This window comes from Orycteropus afer, unplaced genomic scaffold, assembly GCF_000298275.1.
Source record: "Orycteropus afer afer isolate SDZICR_OR568_19922 unplaced genomic scaffold, OryAfe1.0 scaffold00407, whole genome shotgun sequence".
Lineage (NCBI taxonomy): Eukaryota > Metazoa > Chordata > Mammalia > Tubulidentata > Orycteropodidae > Orycteropus > Orycteropus afer.
The window spans coordinates 880,272-901,558 of NW_006921994.1; the positions used below are offsets into that span (position 1 = coordinate 880,272).

Consider the following 21,287-nt stretch of genomic DNA (forward strand, 5'->3'; position numbering starts at 1 on the left):
TGATGGGCTCAAGTATAGCAGGGATTGTGGGGCTGGCGCGGGATCGGGCAGTGTTTCGTTCTGCTGTGCATGGGGTTGCTATGAGTCGGAAACGATTCGTCGGCACTTAACAACAACAACAACAAGCATTCAAGTTAAGCAACTATTTTATCTGCTTTCTCTGACTCTTCCTCCTTCATGAACATAAACTCATTGCCCCCTACGCTTCCTGTCAAACCTTTCAAGTCATTGTTGCCAGTTTGATCCCATACAGACAGTTTGTTAAGAGCGCCCAATAGTCAAGGCACACATTATTCACTAATGAAGTTAGCCTACTGTTTGGTTTAAAGACTTCAGGGAATATTTCTGATTTCCAGTTTAAAGATTATCTCAGGGAATGATTTTGGGAGTTCATCCAGCCTCATCAGCTTCAGAAAGTCTGCATTCCATGAGAATATGAAGTTCTGTTCTTTTCATCAGGATTCTTCTAAAACACTTTTGATCAAAACAGAGTTACAGATGCTGGGCACCCCCAGTTCTGGTGTCACTGATTGCAAAGCAGGCAGTTCGGGGGACGAGCTTGGGAAACTTGACAGCACTTGCAGTTTTTGGGCTCCTGAGCTCCCGTGTTCATTGCTTGCCTGTTAAGACCCTTGGGAAACTCTGGAAGGAGAACTATAGATTATTCTGCTTTATGCAACAGGTGTCTTTTTGAAATATAATAAATCTAATTTGTTAGTTGAAATGGTCCCAACATTCACATTTTTGAGCCAATTTATTTTTGTTTCTCATTGGTCCAAACACTGGTAGAAGCACGGCTTTGGGCCTTCTGCTGTTCTCTGTTCAGACAACATGGCAAGAAACCCACACCGACCAGTCATCTAAACACAGCAGAGGCACTGAGTGCAGGACGCCAGAGTAACTGCTGCCACAAAGCATCATGCACACCAGCTCTCAACCCTGCAGGACCTACCTACGCTTGAAAAAGAGTCACAAGACAGAAAAACTACGTTTCTGCTTGGTGCGTGCGGGTCCTGAGCGTGGCTGCTCACATAGCTAAGACCTCCTGCTAATTCACATTGCGGACTGATGAGCCTAAAGGAAAACCATCTGGGGGTTTTCTGACGTCAACACGAAACCCTTCAGGACTCTCTCGGAGATCTGTTGGCCCAATAGTGCTGTGAACACCGTCTCAGGGCTCAGAACGCCAAAACTAGATCCAGCTCCAACCCTGGGCTCCTCTCTGGACACACGTTCCTCCAACCACCTCACCACAAAGTGAACGCGGGCTGTCTCTCTCTCTACCTGTTCATCTCCCAGATGCACACTGCAGGTAAGAACACTTCCCACTCAGTCAGTACTTTTTCTCTCTTCACCCGTGTTGACCCCATAGCAAGTCCTGGAGTTTCTGCCCCCAGCCCCCACCGTGAACAGTTCCACTTCTCTCCCCTGCTGGTGTCCTGCTCCAATCCAGCTTCCCTCTCCTAGGCTCCAGGCTCCCACGGGGGCCGTCTCGCTGCCTCCCCAGTTCTACTCTTACTTCTCCAATATTTTCATAGGTGGCCAGGTACACAGCCATACCATGTCTGAATATAACACCTTTCACCTATGGCAAACCCCAAACTCACCAACGTGCTCACAAAGGTTGGGAGGCCCTGGCCCCAAATGCCTGGGTGGGCCCGTCTAGTCCCACCAGCTGTATGCTCCAGCCACGTATCAGTTCCTCAGCTCATCGCCATCTCCCCTAAACCTGCCCTCCTCAGAAGGCTCCTCACTCTGCAGGTCTCTGCAGATAACCACTACCTGCTTAGAGCCCGCCCCTCTTAACACCGCATCAGAGTTGGGTTTCCGTGCCCCCAGTATCACTGCTTCCTTCCCTCCACTGACCACGCGCTTTAATTATATGTTTGTGCTTTCATTCATTTCCTTTGCTGTCACCTAGAGACTGTCAACGCCACGAGGGCAGGGACTGTGGCTGTTTGCCTGTACACTAGCTGGCACTGCACCAGTCCACGCTGACAGGAGGGGCCGAGAACAGCTGACTCATCACAGGCCAGGCCCCTCCGTGGACTCCGTGTGCCCTCACGTCAGCCTCACAACCCCCTTCCAGGAAGCCCTGGCATCACCCCACCCCCAGATGAGGAAACTGAAGTCCAGAGACGCTAAGTAACTTTCACCAGGCCCCAAGGGCAGCGGAGGCAAGTCCTCATGGCAGCCCGTCAGGGGCTCTGTCTCTGGGTGTACCTTTTCTCATTCCCCCAAAGGGATCCTTGTTGGGCTCGTAGGGCATCCTTCCCATCATGTCTGGCGCGCTCAGGCCCTGCTGGTATGGGGCGTTCGGAGTCATGGAGTTCCGTTTTGGGAACGACGAGTCACTCACGTCTGAGAAGGGGTCGTGCACACTGATTGTACTGCTTCTGAAGGAAAGCAACAGGGACAGCTTAACGGTCGCCAAGAACGGGTTCAGGAATAAACCAGCCCTGAGCTTCGTAAACACAGAAGTCACCCAGAAACTAGATGCACACCAATGCGGCAACAGCCATCAACATTTAAAGACTCACAATTTTAAAAGCATTTCCTGTCTCTATGGAGTCTGCTCCAGAAGTTAGGCTGTATGGGCGTCTGGCTCTGTGTGGCTCCCGAGTTCTCCTAACTTACCTTCCACCTTGCATTGGGGTCATCTGTCCATGGGGGGTGGAGGCGGGCGTCGGTGGCTTCAGGTCCCCTGGAACCTCTGCCATCGAGTTACTGCCGGTTGATTGCGGGGTCTGTGGACCTTGCAAGGATCCTGAGTTAGCTGAGAACCAAGAAAAAGGAGGCAGACAACTGCCAGTTACCAAGGGAGCTAGCTCATCCTTGCTAGTCACTGAAAAAAACAACAAAAGGATTAAAACAAGATCCCACTTTATTAGAAATAGTAACAAAACACATTGCTGGTAACGATGTAGTCACACTAGTTATTCCTGTGTTGCTTATAATGAAAATTAGTTTTAGAAAACTATTTGGCAGTACAATTCATTTGTGAACCATAAAAAATGTGTCTACCGTTTGGTAGGTAATTGCTTTCCTGGGTATTTATCCCGAGAAAATAATCAAATAAAAACAAGGCTGGAGGCAGAGAAATGTTTGTTCAGTGCTGTTTACATTGGAGATAATCTAAATGTCTAGAAGTTAAGACAAATGGGATGAAAACCTTGGTCTATCAATTTATTGTGCTATTTGTGGGGGGGCGGAAGCTTAGAAAAATTAGTTCTGGGTCTTAGGCATTGAGAAATGCTAGCTATCACCAATGCCAGGAATTACTAACAAGCCTCGCGTCACCTCCACGCCTCCTGCACGTCCGCAGGTGTCTACACGCTGTCATGGCTGACATGGCCAGCTGGAAGTTAAGAAATCCGATTTCTCATTACATGAACCCAGGTCATACTGGTTCGGGGCTCTGTCACGTCAGTAGCAGAGTCCTAAGATTTGGTTTTGACTAAAACTACACGGCATAAGTGAGTTCCAAAGCGAGCAGCTTTTTTCAAAGCTTCTGTGGGAATCCTGAAAAACATTAATTAATCGCATCTCGCAGTGCCATAGTGCCTAAGGGATGTGACTGCTAAGCAGAAGGTTGCTGGTTCAAACCCACCAGCCCCTCCTCAGAAGGAAGACTGGGCAATCTACTTCTGTAGAGATATTACCTCAGAAACCCAAGGAGGGGTCACTATGAGTCGGATCTGACTCGATGACAGTGAGTTTGGTTTTGGCTTTTCACAGGAAAAAAAAAAAAAAGTATTTTAAGGGTTTTGGCTACATCATTTATTGCATTGTGAGCACATAAGGTGGTCAGTAGGTGCTGGGTTCACTGATCAGTTAATTAAACAGGTACTTAAGGGATGAATAGAGTGCCTGCTCTGGTCTCAGCTCTTTTCCACATGTCAATACCAGACTGAACAAAGATCCCTGTCCTCACGGAGTCTGCAATGAGATCCCTCCCAGACCACAAGGAGTGGCGGTGCCTGGTAGCTTGTAGGACAGTGTTTTGCACTTAGATGTCCTTCCTTATGGCGTTCCCAAGGCTTAGTTGAGCACCCTTATTCACAATTTGTTTCAGAGGAAACAGGTTAGACGAATCACCCAAGATGACGGAGTGAGCTAGGAAGGAGCCAGACACTGGGATGAACAGGTTGCTGCGACTGAGAAGCGTGTGCTAGACACAGACGCTTCTGCGAGATTCCGCCTGCCCAGGCCCGGCCAGTGGGGACCCGAGGGTAGGACCGCTGGCCCACAGAGCTGGTTACTCAGTGCCCTTCCACACCCCCACCCTCAGGCCCAGAGTGATTTAGGGCATCCTCAGAGATGCTAGGAAGATGAACTCTGAAGGCAGATGCCTTTTAGGAAACTTAAGAACTCTTCCTTACTGACTGAGTGTTGGTGCAGCCCTGGAAACACATGTTAAAAATAGATGACAGGAAAAGGATAGAGCCTTTTACAGCCGTGGAAGGACAGTCTGCACACAGGCCCGCCCCAGAGCTGGCAGCGGGGAGACAAGAGCTCTGTAAATCCTGCCTGCCCTGCACGGGACCCACCCAAGGGCTCCCCCTGGAGGCCCCTGGTGGGACTTCAGAAGTGCCCTCGTTACAGACTACAGCTAACAGAGGAAACGGGAAGTCTTGTGTCCCCGTTTTCCCCTTTCTTTTCGGGAAAAACATGACTGCAGCCCCTGGAGACCCTGCACCCAGAGTTGCTGGGCTCACCCCAGCTCTGGCCAGAAGCTACACCTGCAGGCTCTGAAGTAAACGGTGGAAGGTTCCAGGGGAAGCATACTAGCTCACTTCACACGATCCGTCTCCTGGCGGGAAGAGGCTTTGCAGTGTGGACCGGGGGCCTGCGTTCTGGGAAGAGGGGGAGCCCGGCGTGTCCCCGGCCCCAGCTACTAGAGGTCAACCCGAGGGCACCCCTCTTTACAATCGGATCGCCTTTCTCATTTACCTTCCAGGGAGGATCCCCTGGCTGGATCCCTGCCAGGTTCTGTGCCACCACCTGTCTGCTAAGACTAGAAATCCAGCCAGCCACCTGCCAGCAAAGATGGATGGATCTCTGGTTACAGAAGAACTAACAGGATGCCTCTTCCCCAGTCCGACTGCTCACCCTGATGCCAAGGGGACCCGGGAATGCTGGCCTGCCTGGCTTCCAAGAACTCTGCACACCTCAGAGGTTGATGGTAACAAGACCCCCACCAGTCCCGACAGCAGCAGACCACACCCCAAGGCCAGGCCTGGGCTGCCTCGGGGAGTCTTAGGAACCCTCCAATTCAAAGACAGCGACCTGCAGCTCAAGGTCTGGGTGCACAGATTTAACTTTAGATCCGTGCTGAAAACCAACCAACCAGGAGGCACTGAGTCGACTGCGACGCGTGCCAGCGAAACTGCTGTCCAGGATTCCCCAGGCCCTTCTTCCAAGGCTGGAATGCTAACTTCTCAGTGGTAGGGGAGCGCTTAACTGTCGGCGCCACCCAAGGACTCTAGATCCATATTAAGCCAAACAGAAACTGGGCTCACGGTGGGTGACCCAGAACGCGCCTGGAAACGGCTGTGGCGTTCAGCTGGTTTGTGGAGACCGTTTAGTGCAAATCTGGAAGGTTTCCTAAGGATTAGCTGGGCCTGCTTGTAGCTGCCTGTAAGCAATAAATGACGATTATGTTCTCTTGGGAAAAACTGACTTCAAAGAACACAAATTCTTGCTAAAAATTAAGTTTTTAGAAATGGTGTAATATTTACCAGGGGCGTGGGAGCAGGGACGGGGGTCTCACTGCTTAGGGGGCACAGTACTTCTCTAAGGGTGGTGGAAACACTTGGGAGCAATGACATGGCATGACACGGTGAGTGTAACTAACGTCACTGAACCGTATGTGGGAAACGGGGGACAACAGAGTGCTTTCTCATCTGCATTCCGACCACGATAAATACGCTGTAACCAACGAGACCCTGACTGACAAGGGGCTGGGTATCTCTCTCCTTCTTGGAGAGTTAAACCGTTTCACAGGCATCTTTGAGAGCAGCTGGCTAATCAGGCCCCTGACTCATGGAGATTGTGGACAGACTTGATGATGGGGCCCACACCCCACCTGCCACGTGTCCTTCTGAGCAGGGTCTCTGGAGCAACGGTGTTCAGACAATTCAACTGGCCCCAGGTGCCACGGGTGACGTCATGGTTACGAGAGGGAGTGGACTTCCAAAACTTCCTGTTTCACTGGGCTGGGGCTCCATGTGGACAACTGAGAAGAACCGATTATCAGAGGGGCCTCTGCAACCCTGGCTCTTTCGTGCGGTTCTAGTGACAACTCTGCCATAAAAAGTACAGTTTAAAAAAAGGGGGAAAGGGAGAGAAGGGGCTGACTGGGAGAGGGCAGGCCCGGGCTCAGTGAGACCGCCTGTCCTTCAGCCGCTGCTCACGGGGAGAACTAGTCTCCACACAGAAGGGCAAGCCAGTCAGGGACAAGCGCTCTTGCCTGGCAAATAAAACTTACCATTAAATCTTTACAGACATGGCCACTGTGGTCCCCACCCCCCACTGGGTTTTTATTTTGGAAAAACAGTTCAGAGATGCTCCTGGGCAGCTTGCTTTACTGAAAGGAACATAATTTTGTGAGAACTTCTACAGTCAGTTTCACAGTTTTTTAAGGTGCACCCTGGCTGGCCAAGGCTTCGGGTCTCTCTGGGTAGGGGCTAGTGAGGAGACATCCTACTTGGTGAAGATCTGAATCTAGGCATACCCGCCCCAGGTGAGCTCTGGGCCTCAAGGCCTGTAAATGAGACGCGTTGGTCGGCAGTCTTAGACAGAGTCATGCTTCCAGGCAGCAGCTAGGGGAGAGGGTGAAGGGGAAGACACAACCCTCGTACGCGTGAGTGTGTTCCGCTGTTACACTGGTGTAGCTGTGTGGGCACGTGAGTGCAGTGGGTTCTGGCTACACGCTTGAGACGCCCCACAGCCAGACCCCTGGAAGCAAATCCCACCCTTACACTAGATATGTGACTCTGGGCCATTGACTTAGATTCATGGTGTCTTACTTTCCTCATGGCATTTGAACAGCATCTCCTCACAAGGCTGCTGTGAGGACTGAAGGATGCAGCACTCCGAGAAGCGCCTGCCCACTGCAAGCGCTCAAGAAACATGAGCTGCTGGCTGTCACTGCTGTGTCCTCACAACAAGCCTGTGGGAGGGACCGTGGCAGGGACAGGGCCCCCAACTCCCACGTCAGGGGCTCCAGAGGCACGGGCCAAGCATGCAACCCCACAGAGTTTGAAGTGGTCTCTGTAATGAGGAATGGCCAGAAACAGGGAAGAGCAGGGCAGACAGATCGACTCAAGTGCAGTTACCACCAAGAGCTGAGGAGGGCCCACGCTTTTCTCAGCCTCTCATGTTGTACTTATCAGAACACAGTGATTTTATAAACTCAAAGTTGAAACCCTAACAGGTAAAACGGAGGACAGCAGGAGTCCTGGAAAGAATGGCAGGGTCCATGAGAGCTGAGTGGGAAGGCCGGGGAAAGGCCAAGCGCCATCAGTCCAGCGGGCTGACGAGAACCCTGGGGAACCTAAGTCGTATCCCTGAGACGCCCGACACGCAGGAGGCAAAAGCGGACTACTGTGTTTCAGAGATGGGGGGCAAACGGTTAACGTGCTTGGCTGCTAACTGCAAGGTTGGTGGTTCGAGTCCACCCTGGGGCACCACAGGAGTAGGGCTGGCAGTCGGCTTCTGAACAGCCAGCCCCTGCAAACCCCGTGGAGCCTGGCTTTAGTCCGACACACCTGGGGTTGCCAGGAGGTGGAGCGGTCTCGATAGTTTCAGAAATAGGGACTGACGGCCATTAGTTGGGACCGTTTGTTGGATCCCCTAAAGTGAGGACATGAACATCAAACTCGGTCTCAATTTCATTTTCCTTGGGGCAAATCTGAGCATCCCTGCCAGAGGCAGAGTTGGTGCAAGGTCACGCCAACCTGCAAAGGGGTACTTCCTGGTCGTGCGAAAGTATTAGAAATATAAGAGGACACTGATTTTGTGCTAAGTTATAGAGAGTCCTTTAAACACTTGGACATGGAATAAAAGTACAGAGCTTAGAACTACCAAGCCTACCTGATCAAACAAGACAGGGCAAGAGAACGGTGTCTTCAAATGCTGACCAGTGACCAGAGAGGGCAAGATGCCCAATTTTATTCTCTCGTCCTTAACTGCTGCTGCTGATGGCTCAATTAAAAGATAGAAATACCCCAAACCACCCGAAACGACACCCTTCCCCTCCAGGATGCAAAGCTCTGAGGCTTCACTGTGGAGTGACCTTCCCGGCACCCAGGTGGTGGTGGCCCCGACAAGTCCCTGTGAACTGCAACTCTTCCACTCACCAGGAGAGGGCGGCTGCAGCTTGGGCTGCTTCTTGGTGTCCCCGGTGCCGAAGACCTCGGGCGGGGGCTCCTCCCCTCGCTCGATCTTGCACTCGAAGGCGAACAGGTACTGGATGTACTGCTTCTTCAGGGAGCTGGCCGCGCTGCTGGACGTGCCAACGTTGAGGTTGGTCGCCAGCTCCCGCCACTTCTTATTTTTATTAACCTAACAAGAAAAACGGAGCATCGTTGGTTGGCAGCGAAGTGGCTTGTTTAAATCCAGGAAGAAAGAAAAGCACTTAATGTCTTGGTTTACTGTTTTTTTTTTCCGTGCATTCGCCTGTTTTAACTACTGCTCATTACTCCCACCCAGTAGTGCACAGACAGCATTTACAGTCAGGAGACCATTAAAGGAGCCTGCTGATGGCGACATGAAAGTGTGGCTGGCGGAGGCCGCTGCCTGCTGCATCCCCGGCCTACTGCTCACGGGGCGGGCTGCGCACACACGCCATTCATCTCTGCGAACACGCGCTCCTGGTCGCGCACAGCCCCACCTCACTCTTAATTAGGAAAATTACAACGTCTAACAACTAAAAACCAGAAGCAGCACTATTTTGTGATTTAAGTGTTCGAGCGTCGATACGACTATCAATGCTTCCTGCCAACAGCCACAAGATACCGGAGGGGTGAGCCTGCAGTTCCAGGCTGTCCTTCCGTGCCAGGGGTTCTGGTGGCGTTGTGGAGCAAGTGTGTGTGAGAGGGACAGGGAGTCAACTCAAGGGAGGCCGTGGCCAAACGGCCTGTCTCTAGAGCCCGACAACAGGCCACCTGGTCTGCTGCTGAGTTCTCCCGGAGCCGTCAGCCTAGTCATGTGGGCAGCCCTCCATGCCACCAGGTGGCACGGGACTCTCGGATGCCCCATTCACAGTCCGGCAGGGAGATCAATGCAAACCGAGAGCAGACGGCAGAGGAAGAAACCCCGAAATGTTACACACATTTTTGGCAGCAGTTGGTTACTGCCTGGGAAGAGTTAGAAAGGAATGGACCAGGCAGTTTTGCAAGCTCCTGGGGGACATTGTACCTCTTGATGGCCCAGATTGAGGAGCATGGGAAGGGTGGCAGTGGTTTTTAATAGTTTAGTTTTGGATTCAGCACCTCCCTATGTCCATTTACTCAGTACCTGATGGTCCCTAATGAAGAAGGTGGAAGGTCCTGGGAACCTATGTACCCTAAGGATTCATTACAAGGCTGCAGACAGAAGGCCTTGATTATTTTTAACCCTTCATGACCTGTGGGACACAGAGTGCCCACCTACACTTTCCACCTGTGGGGCTTAGTGGGAACCTGGTATCCCACTTTACTGCATGCTGCCATCTGGTAAGAAACAGATCTACTAAGAACCAGGGTCAGGACTGGATGGCACCTCACACATAGTCCTTAAGGAGGCACTCACTCTTAGAGTCAGACGAGCTCAGGGTGGGCACTGGTACAGCCCTGCAAGTGTGTGCTTCCTTCAATCCTGCCCCACTCCACTTCCAGCCTTGCTAAAAAACTGCTACCACTTCTTTGTTGTTTCCCCTCTTGTGGACCTGCATTTAGAAGTATGACTTCGTTTTCTGAATAGAGGGAGAAAGTGAGTTTGATTTGTATCTGACCTAGATACCACTCATTCATTTGCAACTCATTTCTGGAGTGCTTACAGTGAACGCCTGGCTGATTCCTCAGGACTGAGAGCTGTAAGGAGACCGAAAGGAAGGGCTGGTCCAAGGGGTTCAGTTCACAATGAGGGAATGGAGGTCCTGGAAGCATCACATTGTGAGTTGGGGGGCAAGGGCAGAGCTCCAAGGCCCTCCCCCCTCCAGTACGTGGATGCTTCCAGTATTTTGTGAGACAGGAGCTGGAGTCCACATACAGCAAGGAAGCCACCGTACGGGCGGGCATTAGCTGTCTCCACGACCACCCACCTGCTCACTCGGCTGCTCATGTGCTCTTACCTGGGCCAGGCCTCCAATCTCTTTGACGCATACATAGAGCCGGAACAAATCCAGGGGCTTCTTGCCCACCGCAGGCAGACTGGAGACGGGGGAGCCTCTTTCCTCCATGAAGCTGAGGTACCGGTCCACCCACAGCTTCCTCTCCGGCTCGTTCCCCAGCTCATACACTTTTGTGATCTTTTCCCCAGTGGTGGTGGACGAGCTGGACTTCTGGTGCCCAGGGGGAGTACGTGGAGGTGGGCATGGGTGGCAGAGAGGGAAGATGAGAGAAAAGCAATGAACGAGCACAGCCAAGGAGCCGCTGAACATCTACTGCTACCCACAACAGTTAGGAATGAAGGCTACTAGTTCAGGCACAAACAATACATTTTCTTAATTAAGAATTTACTTTGACTCTTAATAAAGGGCCCAAACTCCCCCTTTTATACACTTAGAAAACAAAAACAAGAAAACCTTTTAAGTTTATTGAGCTAAGCGTTGAATCCCAGAAGGCACTTTTTAAAAAAAGGGTGCAATCCCATAAAACCATCATGGGCAAAAACAGCCAATTCGTGTGGAACATGTGAGTCTCAAAGGCTGCGTGGGCCCCTGTCCCTCCTGGTCAGAACAAGAGTGACCAATGTGATCCTCCGTTACAAGACTAAGTTGTATGGAGGAAGAACAAAGCCCTGGGATTTGGTGAAGAGCGGAAGCTGGGTCAGAGAGCCCAGGCTGGGCCCCGTGCTGGCTGGGGCTCCACAATCTAAGCAGCAGCAGAGCTGGGGCGTTACTCACAGTAACTGCCTTCCCTAGTTAAGATTCTTCAGCTTCTCTGTCAAGGGAAGGGCGTATCCAACAACTAGTCCACTGCTCGAGCAACCAAGCTTTCACCTTGAGAAGGCGAGTGATTACCCATTCCCAGCACATCTATGGATAAACACACGCCCTGACTTCTATGCACATGTGTTTATGTTGTCATGTGGGTTACACTGATGCTCTTGGTCTTTTATGGGTCTCCTTACACCTTTGTATATTATAGTAAAATGTCAAAAGCTGCTGTTTTTACGCCCTTGAAGTGCACCCTGGGCAGGTGACTAACACTTTCACCCCTACATAGGCCACCTGTGTTCTCTTCCTCTCTTTTGTCTCGATGTGTGTAATGATGTCTATGCCTCTGTAGTATTTGCAACGTCAGGGTTACTGTGCAAAACGACTTCCCGGTTCTGCCTGGAGAGCCCGGGGATGATAACTCACTCCATTTCTGAGCTTTAACTGCCAGGCTACCATTCATTCCCAGTGCACAGCCAGCATGTCAGACCGGGCTCTGCTGAACTCTTCACTGTAATTTAGCTTCCAATAATTTTAAACATGTTGCTGAATCTTTTTTCTTTTGGTTAAATATGATGGCCATGGAGGTTAGCTGATATTGCGAGTAGCCAAAGGGTCCCCAGGGGCAGCAGGGCCTGATGCCCGAGGAGAAGGCAGACTGGGCTGTGATGCGGCAGTCTCCCTGAGAGGAAGTCACTGAGCAGAAGTCTCCTAAGAGATTTCCATGGAAATTTTAAGCCTCTTTCTGTCTTCTGACCTTTGGATTCTGGGACCCTCCCTGCAGAGGACATACAGATCGTGCCCTTGCTGAGAACCAGAGCTCCACAATAACATGAGCCAATTCTTTAAAATCACTCTGTCTCTCTCTCTCTAGACAGCTCACTAGCTCTGCCTCTCTAGTGAATTCAAATTCTAGTTTTGCACAGTAACCCTGACATTGCAAATTTTAAGCCTTGGCTCTAGAATGACATCGTTGGGGTACAAGATCCTAACATCAGAACTTGTGATGGTTAATTTTGTGTGTGGATTCGGCTAGGCCGTGGGGTCCACGCGTGTTGTCACACGCTAGTGAACTGGCTGCTGTGCTGCGGTCATATGACGACAGCAGGCTGCCTTAAGGCCTCAAGTGAAGCAAGTGACCTCAGACCGTGAGTGGGCATTATCCTGTCAGGTGAATGTCTTAAGAGAGAGGAGAGAGAGGAAGAGAGAGGGGGAAAGAGCGGGCGAGCCAGCAAGTGAGCAGAGGGAGGTACTCAGAGAGGGAGGTTTTCCTAGGGTGTATTTTGCTTCCTGACTATAAATAGACATTGCCTAAGTCCCTCACCCTTCACTCTTTCTGTCTTCTGACCTTTGGATTCTGGGACCCTCCCTGCAGAGGACATACAGATCGTGCCCTTGCTGAGAACCAGAGCCCCACAATAACATGAGCCAATTCTTTAAAATCACTCTGTCTCTCTCTCTCTAGACAGCTCACTAGCTCTGCCTCTCTAGTGAATTCAAAGATAAATATATAAAAATGAGTGATAGTCGATGGAGACAAAAAATTGTGTCATCTTTTAGGATTTACTCCGGTTCTTGAGGTAAAACTGTACATCACTGAGAAATTACTTTAGATAAGCAGTTCAGTATGTGTGTTTATGTGCATATTTATACACACACACGTACATGTTTATACACCCATATCCATGCTAAGAATACGGAAAACACTCTATATGCAAAGGATAAGTTTTTAAACTTCACTTTCCATAGTCTTATAACCAAGGAATGTTTGACTATGGAAGGACACTGTCCTGACACATTCCCAGCAGGTTCCCCACTGGTAACCTTTTAGGAAGCCTTGCCATCATCATGAGGGTAATTACACCAAACGCACTGCCCTCGGGTCAATTCGACTCGCAGCAACCCCTCCTTGGGGTTCTGAGGTGGTGTCTCTACAGAAGTAGATTGCCCCATCTTCCTTCCGAGGAGTGGCTGGTGGGTTTGAACCGCCAGCCTTCTGGTTAGCAGTCAAGTGCCTTAGGCATTATGCCGCCAGGGCTCCCAAGAGGTTCCTAAATGCAACTGTTGAACATTTCCTTCTTATGGGGAAACACACTTAAAAAGAAAAAAAGGTGCAAAGTTTTTCAAAAATGAAAATGTGAAATAATAAGAATACAAGAAGTAGTGAAAGAGACTAAAAAGTTCCTTCTTGCATTGCCTTTGTGAAAAACTGAGGTCCAAGTCTTAGATTTTTCATTTAAGGCCAAGAGCAGTAAAGGCGTCATTTTCCACTTAAAATCGCTGACTCACTCTCCCAGCATTCCAAGTGCTAGCTCCACCTGCCATCTCGGGTCTTGTCTCAAACCCAAGGTGGGCAGCGGTTCCAGAGAGGAGTTACTAATGAAGCGAGCAGCAGACCTGAGGAAGCGTTCGCTACAACTGAGGAAAACGGGTAGACTTTTGTAACCTGAAACTGGCTTAACATTCATGACTTTTGTGTATTAATGTTTAAAATTTTCTCACCTTTCTTTGTTAAATGAACATGTAACTCTTGTCTCAATTGGTTCTCTTTTAAAATTAGAAAAAATTAATGAAGATAATAGTTTTTAACAGAATAGTTTAATTTTGCGTAACTTTGGATCATATGGAAACCATTTGCAAGGCACCATAATGGGGGAAGACACATCCCTGTGTCCACAGCCCTGTCAGGCCCCAGTTTTGTGTGGAGTCTTTGACGAGGCCCGTCTGAGCCACATCAGGCCTGTCATCTCCTTCCCGGCACTGTTACACAACACATACAACTGTGTGTTTTGTGTGTAACTGTCTCCTGTCCATGCTTCTAAGCAGACTGCAGGTCTCAAGGGCTCGGGTCCACTTGAGTTAGCACCACTGAGCACAGTCCCTGGCATGTGGAAGGTGTCGGATGGTGGCCCTTCCGTGAGAAAGGCTCAAACGGATGGAGAGGGCAGGAAGGTCTGGGAAGCTGATCAAAACATTCTCTGAGAGGGTTCCAAGGTGCTGAGGGAAAGTGTTCACTGCCACACTCATTTTGACTCCTAACCTTACGGGCTGCCTAATCACCAAGGCTGTGATGGTGTCTGTCTGAACAGAGCAACAGGCCATCGTGAGAAGGCAAAGCCCCAGGACCTACAACACTGGCTTTGCCACACTGACTGCTCAGCAGGCTCCCGCACGGCTGCTCTGTCCAGAGACGTCAGCCCCATAGGGCGGTGCAGTCACTGCCATCACTGCACTCCCCATCCACTGACTAGGAGCAAACCAACCGGCCTGCCTGGAGCAGGCAGCACGGGAGTGCCTGCAGCCGACAACAAGGCGTGATTGTGCTGCCACAAATGTTTTCTGTGCACACGCCTTACTGTGTGTGGTCTACAAGCAGTCTTCTGTAGTTCTGGGCAGATTTACATGCCCGCCGGCTCTGCCATATGCCTGGTAATATGTGTATGTGCAAACGTTTAAGTTTATTTTGGTGCGGTTTGTCCATAATACACAAAGTGTGGACCGTCTTTAGATTGCGTCCGTTTCAGGCCTGCTGTTAGACAGGCTTGATTAGGGAAACTGTGAGGAGTTAACTTTAAGTATCAAATTCATGCTGTCTCTAGCAGAGCAGTTAGGTACTGCCTAACTACCTGCATCTCTGGAGCTGTGGGGGCAGACGTGGTGGGAGGCCCTTCACTGACAATCTCCTTCCGGTCCTTCTCTTGATTAGCATCTCATTCTAAGGAGGGGCTTCTCAAGCACAGCCACAGGCTAGCCTTTTCCACTACGACTCATCATCGCTTCTCTTGTCCTTCCCTGCCTCTGGAGACAGAGTTTGCTCAGTTCTTCAACACAGCAGTTTACGGTACAGAAAGAGATGATGTAAAGCGGAATATTTAGAAAAAGGAGAAAAGGAACTTAGTGTCAAGTATAATTGTGTTATAGTCAGAATGAAATCAACAGCTCGGTTTGCTTTTTTTCTTTCAAGCAAGTAGAGAATGAATGGTGGTAATTTCCTCCCGTGCTCAGGCACAGAGGTAGGGTGCCTAGTCAATTACAACATGGGAATTCTCACCAGCCTTTAGATGCAGAGATCAGCAAGGTGTTTAAGCATATAATATCTGATTACTTTTAATCACTGTCTTAAAGTTTTAAAGGCATTTTCAACCTCTGAAATTCTCTCTCTACGCCAACAAGGGTACGTATAAATGTTCTACCTGTGAGCCCAAGAGTATTGCCGATTCAAAAATGTTTTTCCTATGATTAAAAAAAAAAAAAAAAAGGTAAACCCCAAAAGCCAGGGTGCATTATGGGAAAACAACACACAACGTTGGCTGCCTTCTGAGACCCAAAGCCACTAACACAGAGACATCAAAGTTGAGGAGTTGCGGGCTCCTTCCCGTTAGTTCTGTTGAACCCGTCCGAGACGTGGTTCGCGTTTTACATCTCAGTTCAGTGGTTGCATGGGGGCACCTGTATCAGCAGAGGCGGTGACTGAATGCCCCCCGCCCTCCTTTCTATAAAGGAAATGCTGGTTACACTAGCACTAAGTGGGAATCTGAAGTCTTCAAGCCTTCAACCTTATCTGCTCGCATCAGTTAATGGACAGTTAACAGCACCCTCCTTTCTGGGTTCTGACTAGATTACCAGAACCCACAGTCAGGCTCTTCTTCTCTCCAACTTGTTTTTCCTGAGCTGTGTTCTCAGCACCTCATCGTACAAAAATTAGGGTATTAATTAAGCCTTCTTGGCAAGTCACTGCATGTTATTTTTTTAAAATCCTTTGGTTCTCTATATGAATGTGAAATAAATACAGAACCATGGCTCTCCTTTTCTATGGCAAAGGATTAACTTCCTAAGTAGGAAACAAAGAAATAAAAATGAGGCCCAGGTCTACAATGTGAAGAACGTTAAGGCTAGAAACGCTCCTTTATCACATTATCGTTTCTAGTTTTATGCATCGTAAGGAAATCAATGCTGAACTGTAAGCTTATCAGCAGTACCGGCAGGGTACTGTTTCCCTACCACAACGGGTTCTAATGCAGGTGCACACTGAGGATCTGAGAGGAGCCTTCTAAATATTCAGATGCATGGACACCTATGACTTTAGACAGACGGACTGACACAAGGCAGGGCTGATGTCGTGTTAAACTCTGCCCAGACTGTGACAGTTCCATTTCCAGGTAGGTAGTTTTGAAAGAAGAGACGCTTCTGATACAACCGCCCGTGCAAAGGTTAAGTGCAGGGGCAGGACTTAGCCTTTCGTCCAGGACTGCTATTAGTTCCCGTGAAAATGGAGAATAACTCGTTACAACCTTCTGTGAGTACACTGTGGAGCACACACATAAACGTGGGAAGGAGTTTGGGCCCATAACACATTTCACATGCTCGGTAGAGAGGTGCCGTTACATTCTCAGATTCCAGCCTTCCAGGATGCACGCAAACGTAATCATTGTTATCACTGAAATTGTCATAAATAAAGAAAACCCTCTCATGGACAGAATGAAGGAAAAGTCTTATCAAATAAACCAACAAGCAAGCATTAAAGTAGAAATCATTCATTACCAAAAAACCCCAAAAACAAAAACAAAAAACCAGAGCCACTTACAGGGCTTGATGGAGTCTTGGGCCAGCCTGGGCTGCTAATGCTATCACTCTCATCTCCATGAAAGGAGGAGATACTAGCAGAGCTGGGGGACATTGGGGAAGGGACTGGCAGGTTGCCTGGGGTTGGGGGCTGAGAAATACCCTGAGAGCTGTAGCTATCCTGTGGTAGAGGAATAAAAAAAAAAAAAAAAAAATGACAAAGGTAGGGCAAACTTTATTTGAAATAACAAAAAGCACATCCAGTTTAACAGACTCAATGTTTTATATATATCTATATCTCTATATATAAAGACATGTACAAACACACACACACAAACAAACACATGTATAAAAGTATTAAAACAACATTCTTCATTAGTATAACTTGGTCAGTTGGCTGGATGCTGGCTAAGGCACTAAGCCACCATGCTTACTTCAAGCTTACATGGAATGCTAAGCATGGGTTACCCCTTATGAAAGAAAGAAAGAAAAGGAAAAAAAAAAAAAAAAAAAAAAGCCGTTCACCTTATTTATCAAATAAGGTGGGAAAGCAAAATATTAAGTACGTTGTTGCTGAGGCGGCCAAACAGGAAGCTATAAACTGAGGCAGAAAATGGCTCAAGTGTCAAGACCAGGCAAGACCCCTTACCTGTCCCCACCCCCAAGCACATTTCTGTGGTTGGCCTTGTCCCCCCTCCGCCCCCCCAGGAGTTCAAGTTCAATGCCATAAGAACTAGTAACTTTCAGCCCCACACCATGACGGGGGTGGGGAAAGAAAAGAAGACTACAAACAGTGCACGGAATGAAGGCATGCGGAAGAGAAGGAACCAAGGAAACAAACAAAATGTGTGGCCAACACCAGTGGAGAGAAGACACGGCAGCTGCTGGCTGGGCAGGCCCGACACCGCGTGCGGGGGGAAGTACCTTTGACTTGCTCTCGGGCTGCGGGGGGCCTTCTTCTTTGCCGTCGGCTTTGAGGGGCAATTTGGACTCACCAGGAGACATCATATCTGCAAGACCCATAGATGCTGATCGAAAACAGGAGAAAGAGTTCAGGATTACACACGCGGCCTGCCAGGCTCGGCTCCCCTCCCAGTTACCGCGGGAAGGGGGGGGCGCGGGAAGGAAAGAAGAAGGAACTGTAATTCAGCAGACACATTTCTGAAATCACAATAGCACCACACCCGGGCAATGCTTCTATCTTAAAAATATAAGGAAAAAAGCAGTCATTCTGTATACTGAAGACGCAAGCCACCAAGGGTCCAAACACATCAGTATTTCTGTTCAAAGTTATTGCAGCTTTAGGAGGTGCGGGCCACAAGTGGAAATATACCAAATGTTTAGATCGCTCATCAAGTGTTGACAGCAAATGCTGGAGAATGAGAGCTATTTCTTGGTCTTTAAACACAGGGACTAGAGGATTGAGAACCTTCTTAATTTCCTAAAGTTACCTAATTGATAGTTTGCAAAATCATCTGACATTTTATATTGTTTCTTTCAAAAAATCTTATCTAGTGTGTGTGTCTTGCCTACGATAACAGAACAGGCTCAGGGTGAATGATCTCAGAAACAACCATAGCAAAGAGGTTTTGGAAGAAAAAGATTTCCAGTGGGGCCGTACCCTTCAAGCTGGCAGCGTCCAGTCACCCACCCACAGCAGCGGCTCAGCGCCCGGGCCAGCCCGGGAGGCAGCGCCACAGCACTGGGCAAAGCCCGGGCTCTAGCTCACAGCTCAGAAAGGCAATGACTTCATCCAGGTCCGAGAGTGAAAGGTGGACATTTAGCAAAGAACAGGGATTCTCACACATTTATTGGCGCAGTTAAGGAGTCTTGGTGGTGCAGCGGTGGAGGGCCTGGCTGCTAACTGAAAGATCGGCAGTTCTAACCCACCAGCTTCTCTGCTACAGAGAGATGAGGCAGTCTGCTTCTGCAAACAGGACAGCCGGGGAAACCCTAAGGGCAGTTCTGCTCTGCTCCAGAGGCTCCCTACAAGTCGGAATTGATTCTACGGCTTCTGCTTTTATTGGTGTAGGACCAGGCAACGCTTCATTCTGTTACACCTAAGGCTGGCACCGACTCAATGGCAACAAACCACAACTGTATTTTCAGGTTAAAAGTATGGTTTTAGACGTCTATTCAAAGGAAGAACATGGTGACAGGAGGGAGTCAGGGTAGACATCCAGGGAAGAGCAGCTGAATTCCGACAGAACCCCACCGGTTCTGTCGAAGCGTGGGCTGCTCGGGACATAAGCACACAGTTGTGCATGGCCCTAGAAAGCACAGCCAGCAGGTGGGCGTGGCACAGGGAGAGAACCACGAGCTTCTCGGTGAATGGAAACCAGAAAGCCTTCCAGTTTCACAATGAAGTAAACCGGGTGCTCGCAAGCAGGACTCGTTGTACCCTTGCAGATGAAGGTGCTGGCTCAACCAGGGTGGATACATGCAGCACCGTGTGCCAGAAAAGGGAAAATGTGTTTAAAAGGCTCCACAGATTGCCCACTACAAAACGATTACCGCACACATTCATGTATTACTACATTTTAGAAAATAATGAGTTTTAATTACAGCAGGGAGGGAGCGAGCAGTGCTCCGGGGACTAAGCTGGCCAGCTCTGTGGTGCTAATTTGCTAATATCTTTAGCATCGCTGCAGGTTGAGACCATAGGTCCTGCCAAAAAAGCCCCCCACCGGCCACGTGCTGCCGTTTACATGGGCACACTCCACGCCGCCGCTGAAACGCCTGTGTTTTCCACGGGCTCACTGGCTCGTCTCTCCAAGCCCGTGTGCAGCCCGGCGGCCCTCAGAGTCATCACAGCACGCACAAATCATAATGGAGATGTCTTTCTTTTTTTCCCTCCAAATTGCTTTCAATACTTAGACTTTAAGAACTGAAACAAAAAGCTTTTTCAAGTGATGCAGCTGCAGAGAAAAATCTATTGGGATCAGCTGAAAATGGTGTTATTTTTGTCAATGTGTGAAACCTCCAATGAGCAGCCGAGAGATAACACACCGGGAAGGCTGCCTTGCTCAGAGGGACGAGGGCTTCCATGTTTCTCTTGCTGGGGTCTAGCAAGAGATGAGTTAGTAAATCCGTACGCTAAGAAACACCCTTTTTGAAAGAACAACTAGAAGAAAAAGGCAGGACAAGTGTGAAAACAGGGCTTTACTGATGAAACCCACATGTTCTTGCCAGTTGCTCATGGAGTGGATTCAGGGGCCTGGCAGTAAATATGATACCAAAGAAAGGGTCAAGTCATGGTCCTGTGACCTCTGCCGCCCCGCTTCTCCTAAGGTTACACCTAACCACTGTGACAGTAAACCAGGTAAGCAGCTGCCATGGAGCTGCTTCCGACTGACAGCGACCCCGGGTGTGCGGGGTAGGACTGCACGCGGGGAACTGGCTGTCATCGCAGCTGCCTCCGGGTAGCCCGGCACGCGACATGCTTTCCTTCACCTGGTTTTTGGGAAGCAGACTGCCAGACCTTTCCTCTAAGGCACCACTGGGTGAATTCAGACAGTCAATCTTCTAGTTAGCAGCTGAGCACTTAACTCTCTGCACCACTCATGGACTCCCAGGTTTGCCAGAATTCACAATAAATAATACCTATTAATTCTGAAAAACAGGAATAGTAAATATGCTACTCCATACATTACACATCTTCATGTACACAAAAGTAAAAGCCATCGAGTCGATCCCGACTCACAGCGACCCCCACTGGGTTTCCGAGGCGGTCAGTCTTTACAGACGTAGATCACCCAGTCCTGCTTCCGTGTACACAAAAGTGAGTCTCAATCATGAAGACCAATACGCCTCATGGTTGCCAGTGATGATGCTTTTTCCTGATTTAAAACGTAGACCTTGCTAACAGAAGCATATATGTTAGTTTGAAACTCCCCCATTTTCTTCATTCTCTATTCACATTTATTTTTGGTGTGCACACGGAAGAACTATCAAAAGCTGACTGCTCTACTAGAATGGAATTTAGAGTAACTGTTTTATTTTGTGAATGGAGATTTATTTTACCAAATGGACTGGGTGAGGGTTCCAGTCCCACCCTGCACACCCAGGGTCGCCGTCAGTTGGAGGCAGCTCGATGACAGCCGGTTACCTGGTTTACTGTGGCTTCTCTAGTCCCTTTGTTCAGATGCACCTTCTGCCTTCTTCCCAGAACCCCCAGTGAATCGCTGCGCAGAGTGATACGCATCCCCAGCAATGGGACTCCAGGGACGCATTCCTCTCCCTTCCCATGATTACAAGGCTGTGCTCAGTCAAGGCCCGGTTCTCTCTCCTGTACATCAGTAATTCTATATGTAAAGTTGGGAGCCCTGGTAGCATAGTGCCTATGGCTAACTAGAAGGCTGGGGGTTCAAACCCACCAGCCACTCCTTGGAAGGAAGATGGGGCAATCTACTTCCGCAGTGATACTGCCTGGGAAACCCAAGGAGGGTTCGCTATGAGTCGGGTCCGACTCCACGGCACATAACAACAACATGTAAAGTTCAGACACTGAAAGGGGCAGTGGGCAGTGAAACACCTGTGCCAGCAGAGTGGGCTGCATGCGTCCTGTCCGTGCATTTCAAGC

At 49.4% G+C, this 21,287-nt stretch overlaps 1 protein-coding gene across 1 annotated transcript in view; it reads right to left on the reverse strand.

The window, feature by feature from the left end:
- The window catches only part of ARID1B (AT-rich interaction domain 1B), a 168,789-nt gene that overhangs the window by 18,326 nt on the left and 129,176 nt on the right, over positions 1-21,287 (reverse strand). Inside the window, exons 7-12 of the mRNA XM_042782680.1 lie at positions 17,630-17,733; positions 16,728-16,886; positions 10,337-10,546; positions 8,364-8,568; positions 2,638-2,776; positions 2,224-2,396 (exon numbers count right to left, since the gene is read on the reverse strand). Coding sequence (XP_042638614.1) covers positions 2,224-2,396; positions 2,638-2,776; positions 8,364-8,568; positions 10,337-10,546; positions 16,728-16,886; positions 17,630-17,733 — 990 coding nt within the window. The remainder of the gene's footprint in view (positions 1-2,223; positions 2,397-2,637; positions 2,777-8,363; positions 8,569-10,336; positions 10,547-16,727; positions 16,887-17,629; positions 17,734-21,287) is intronic.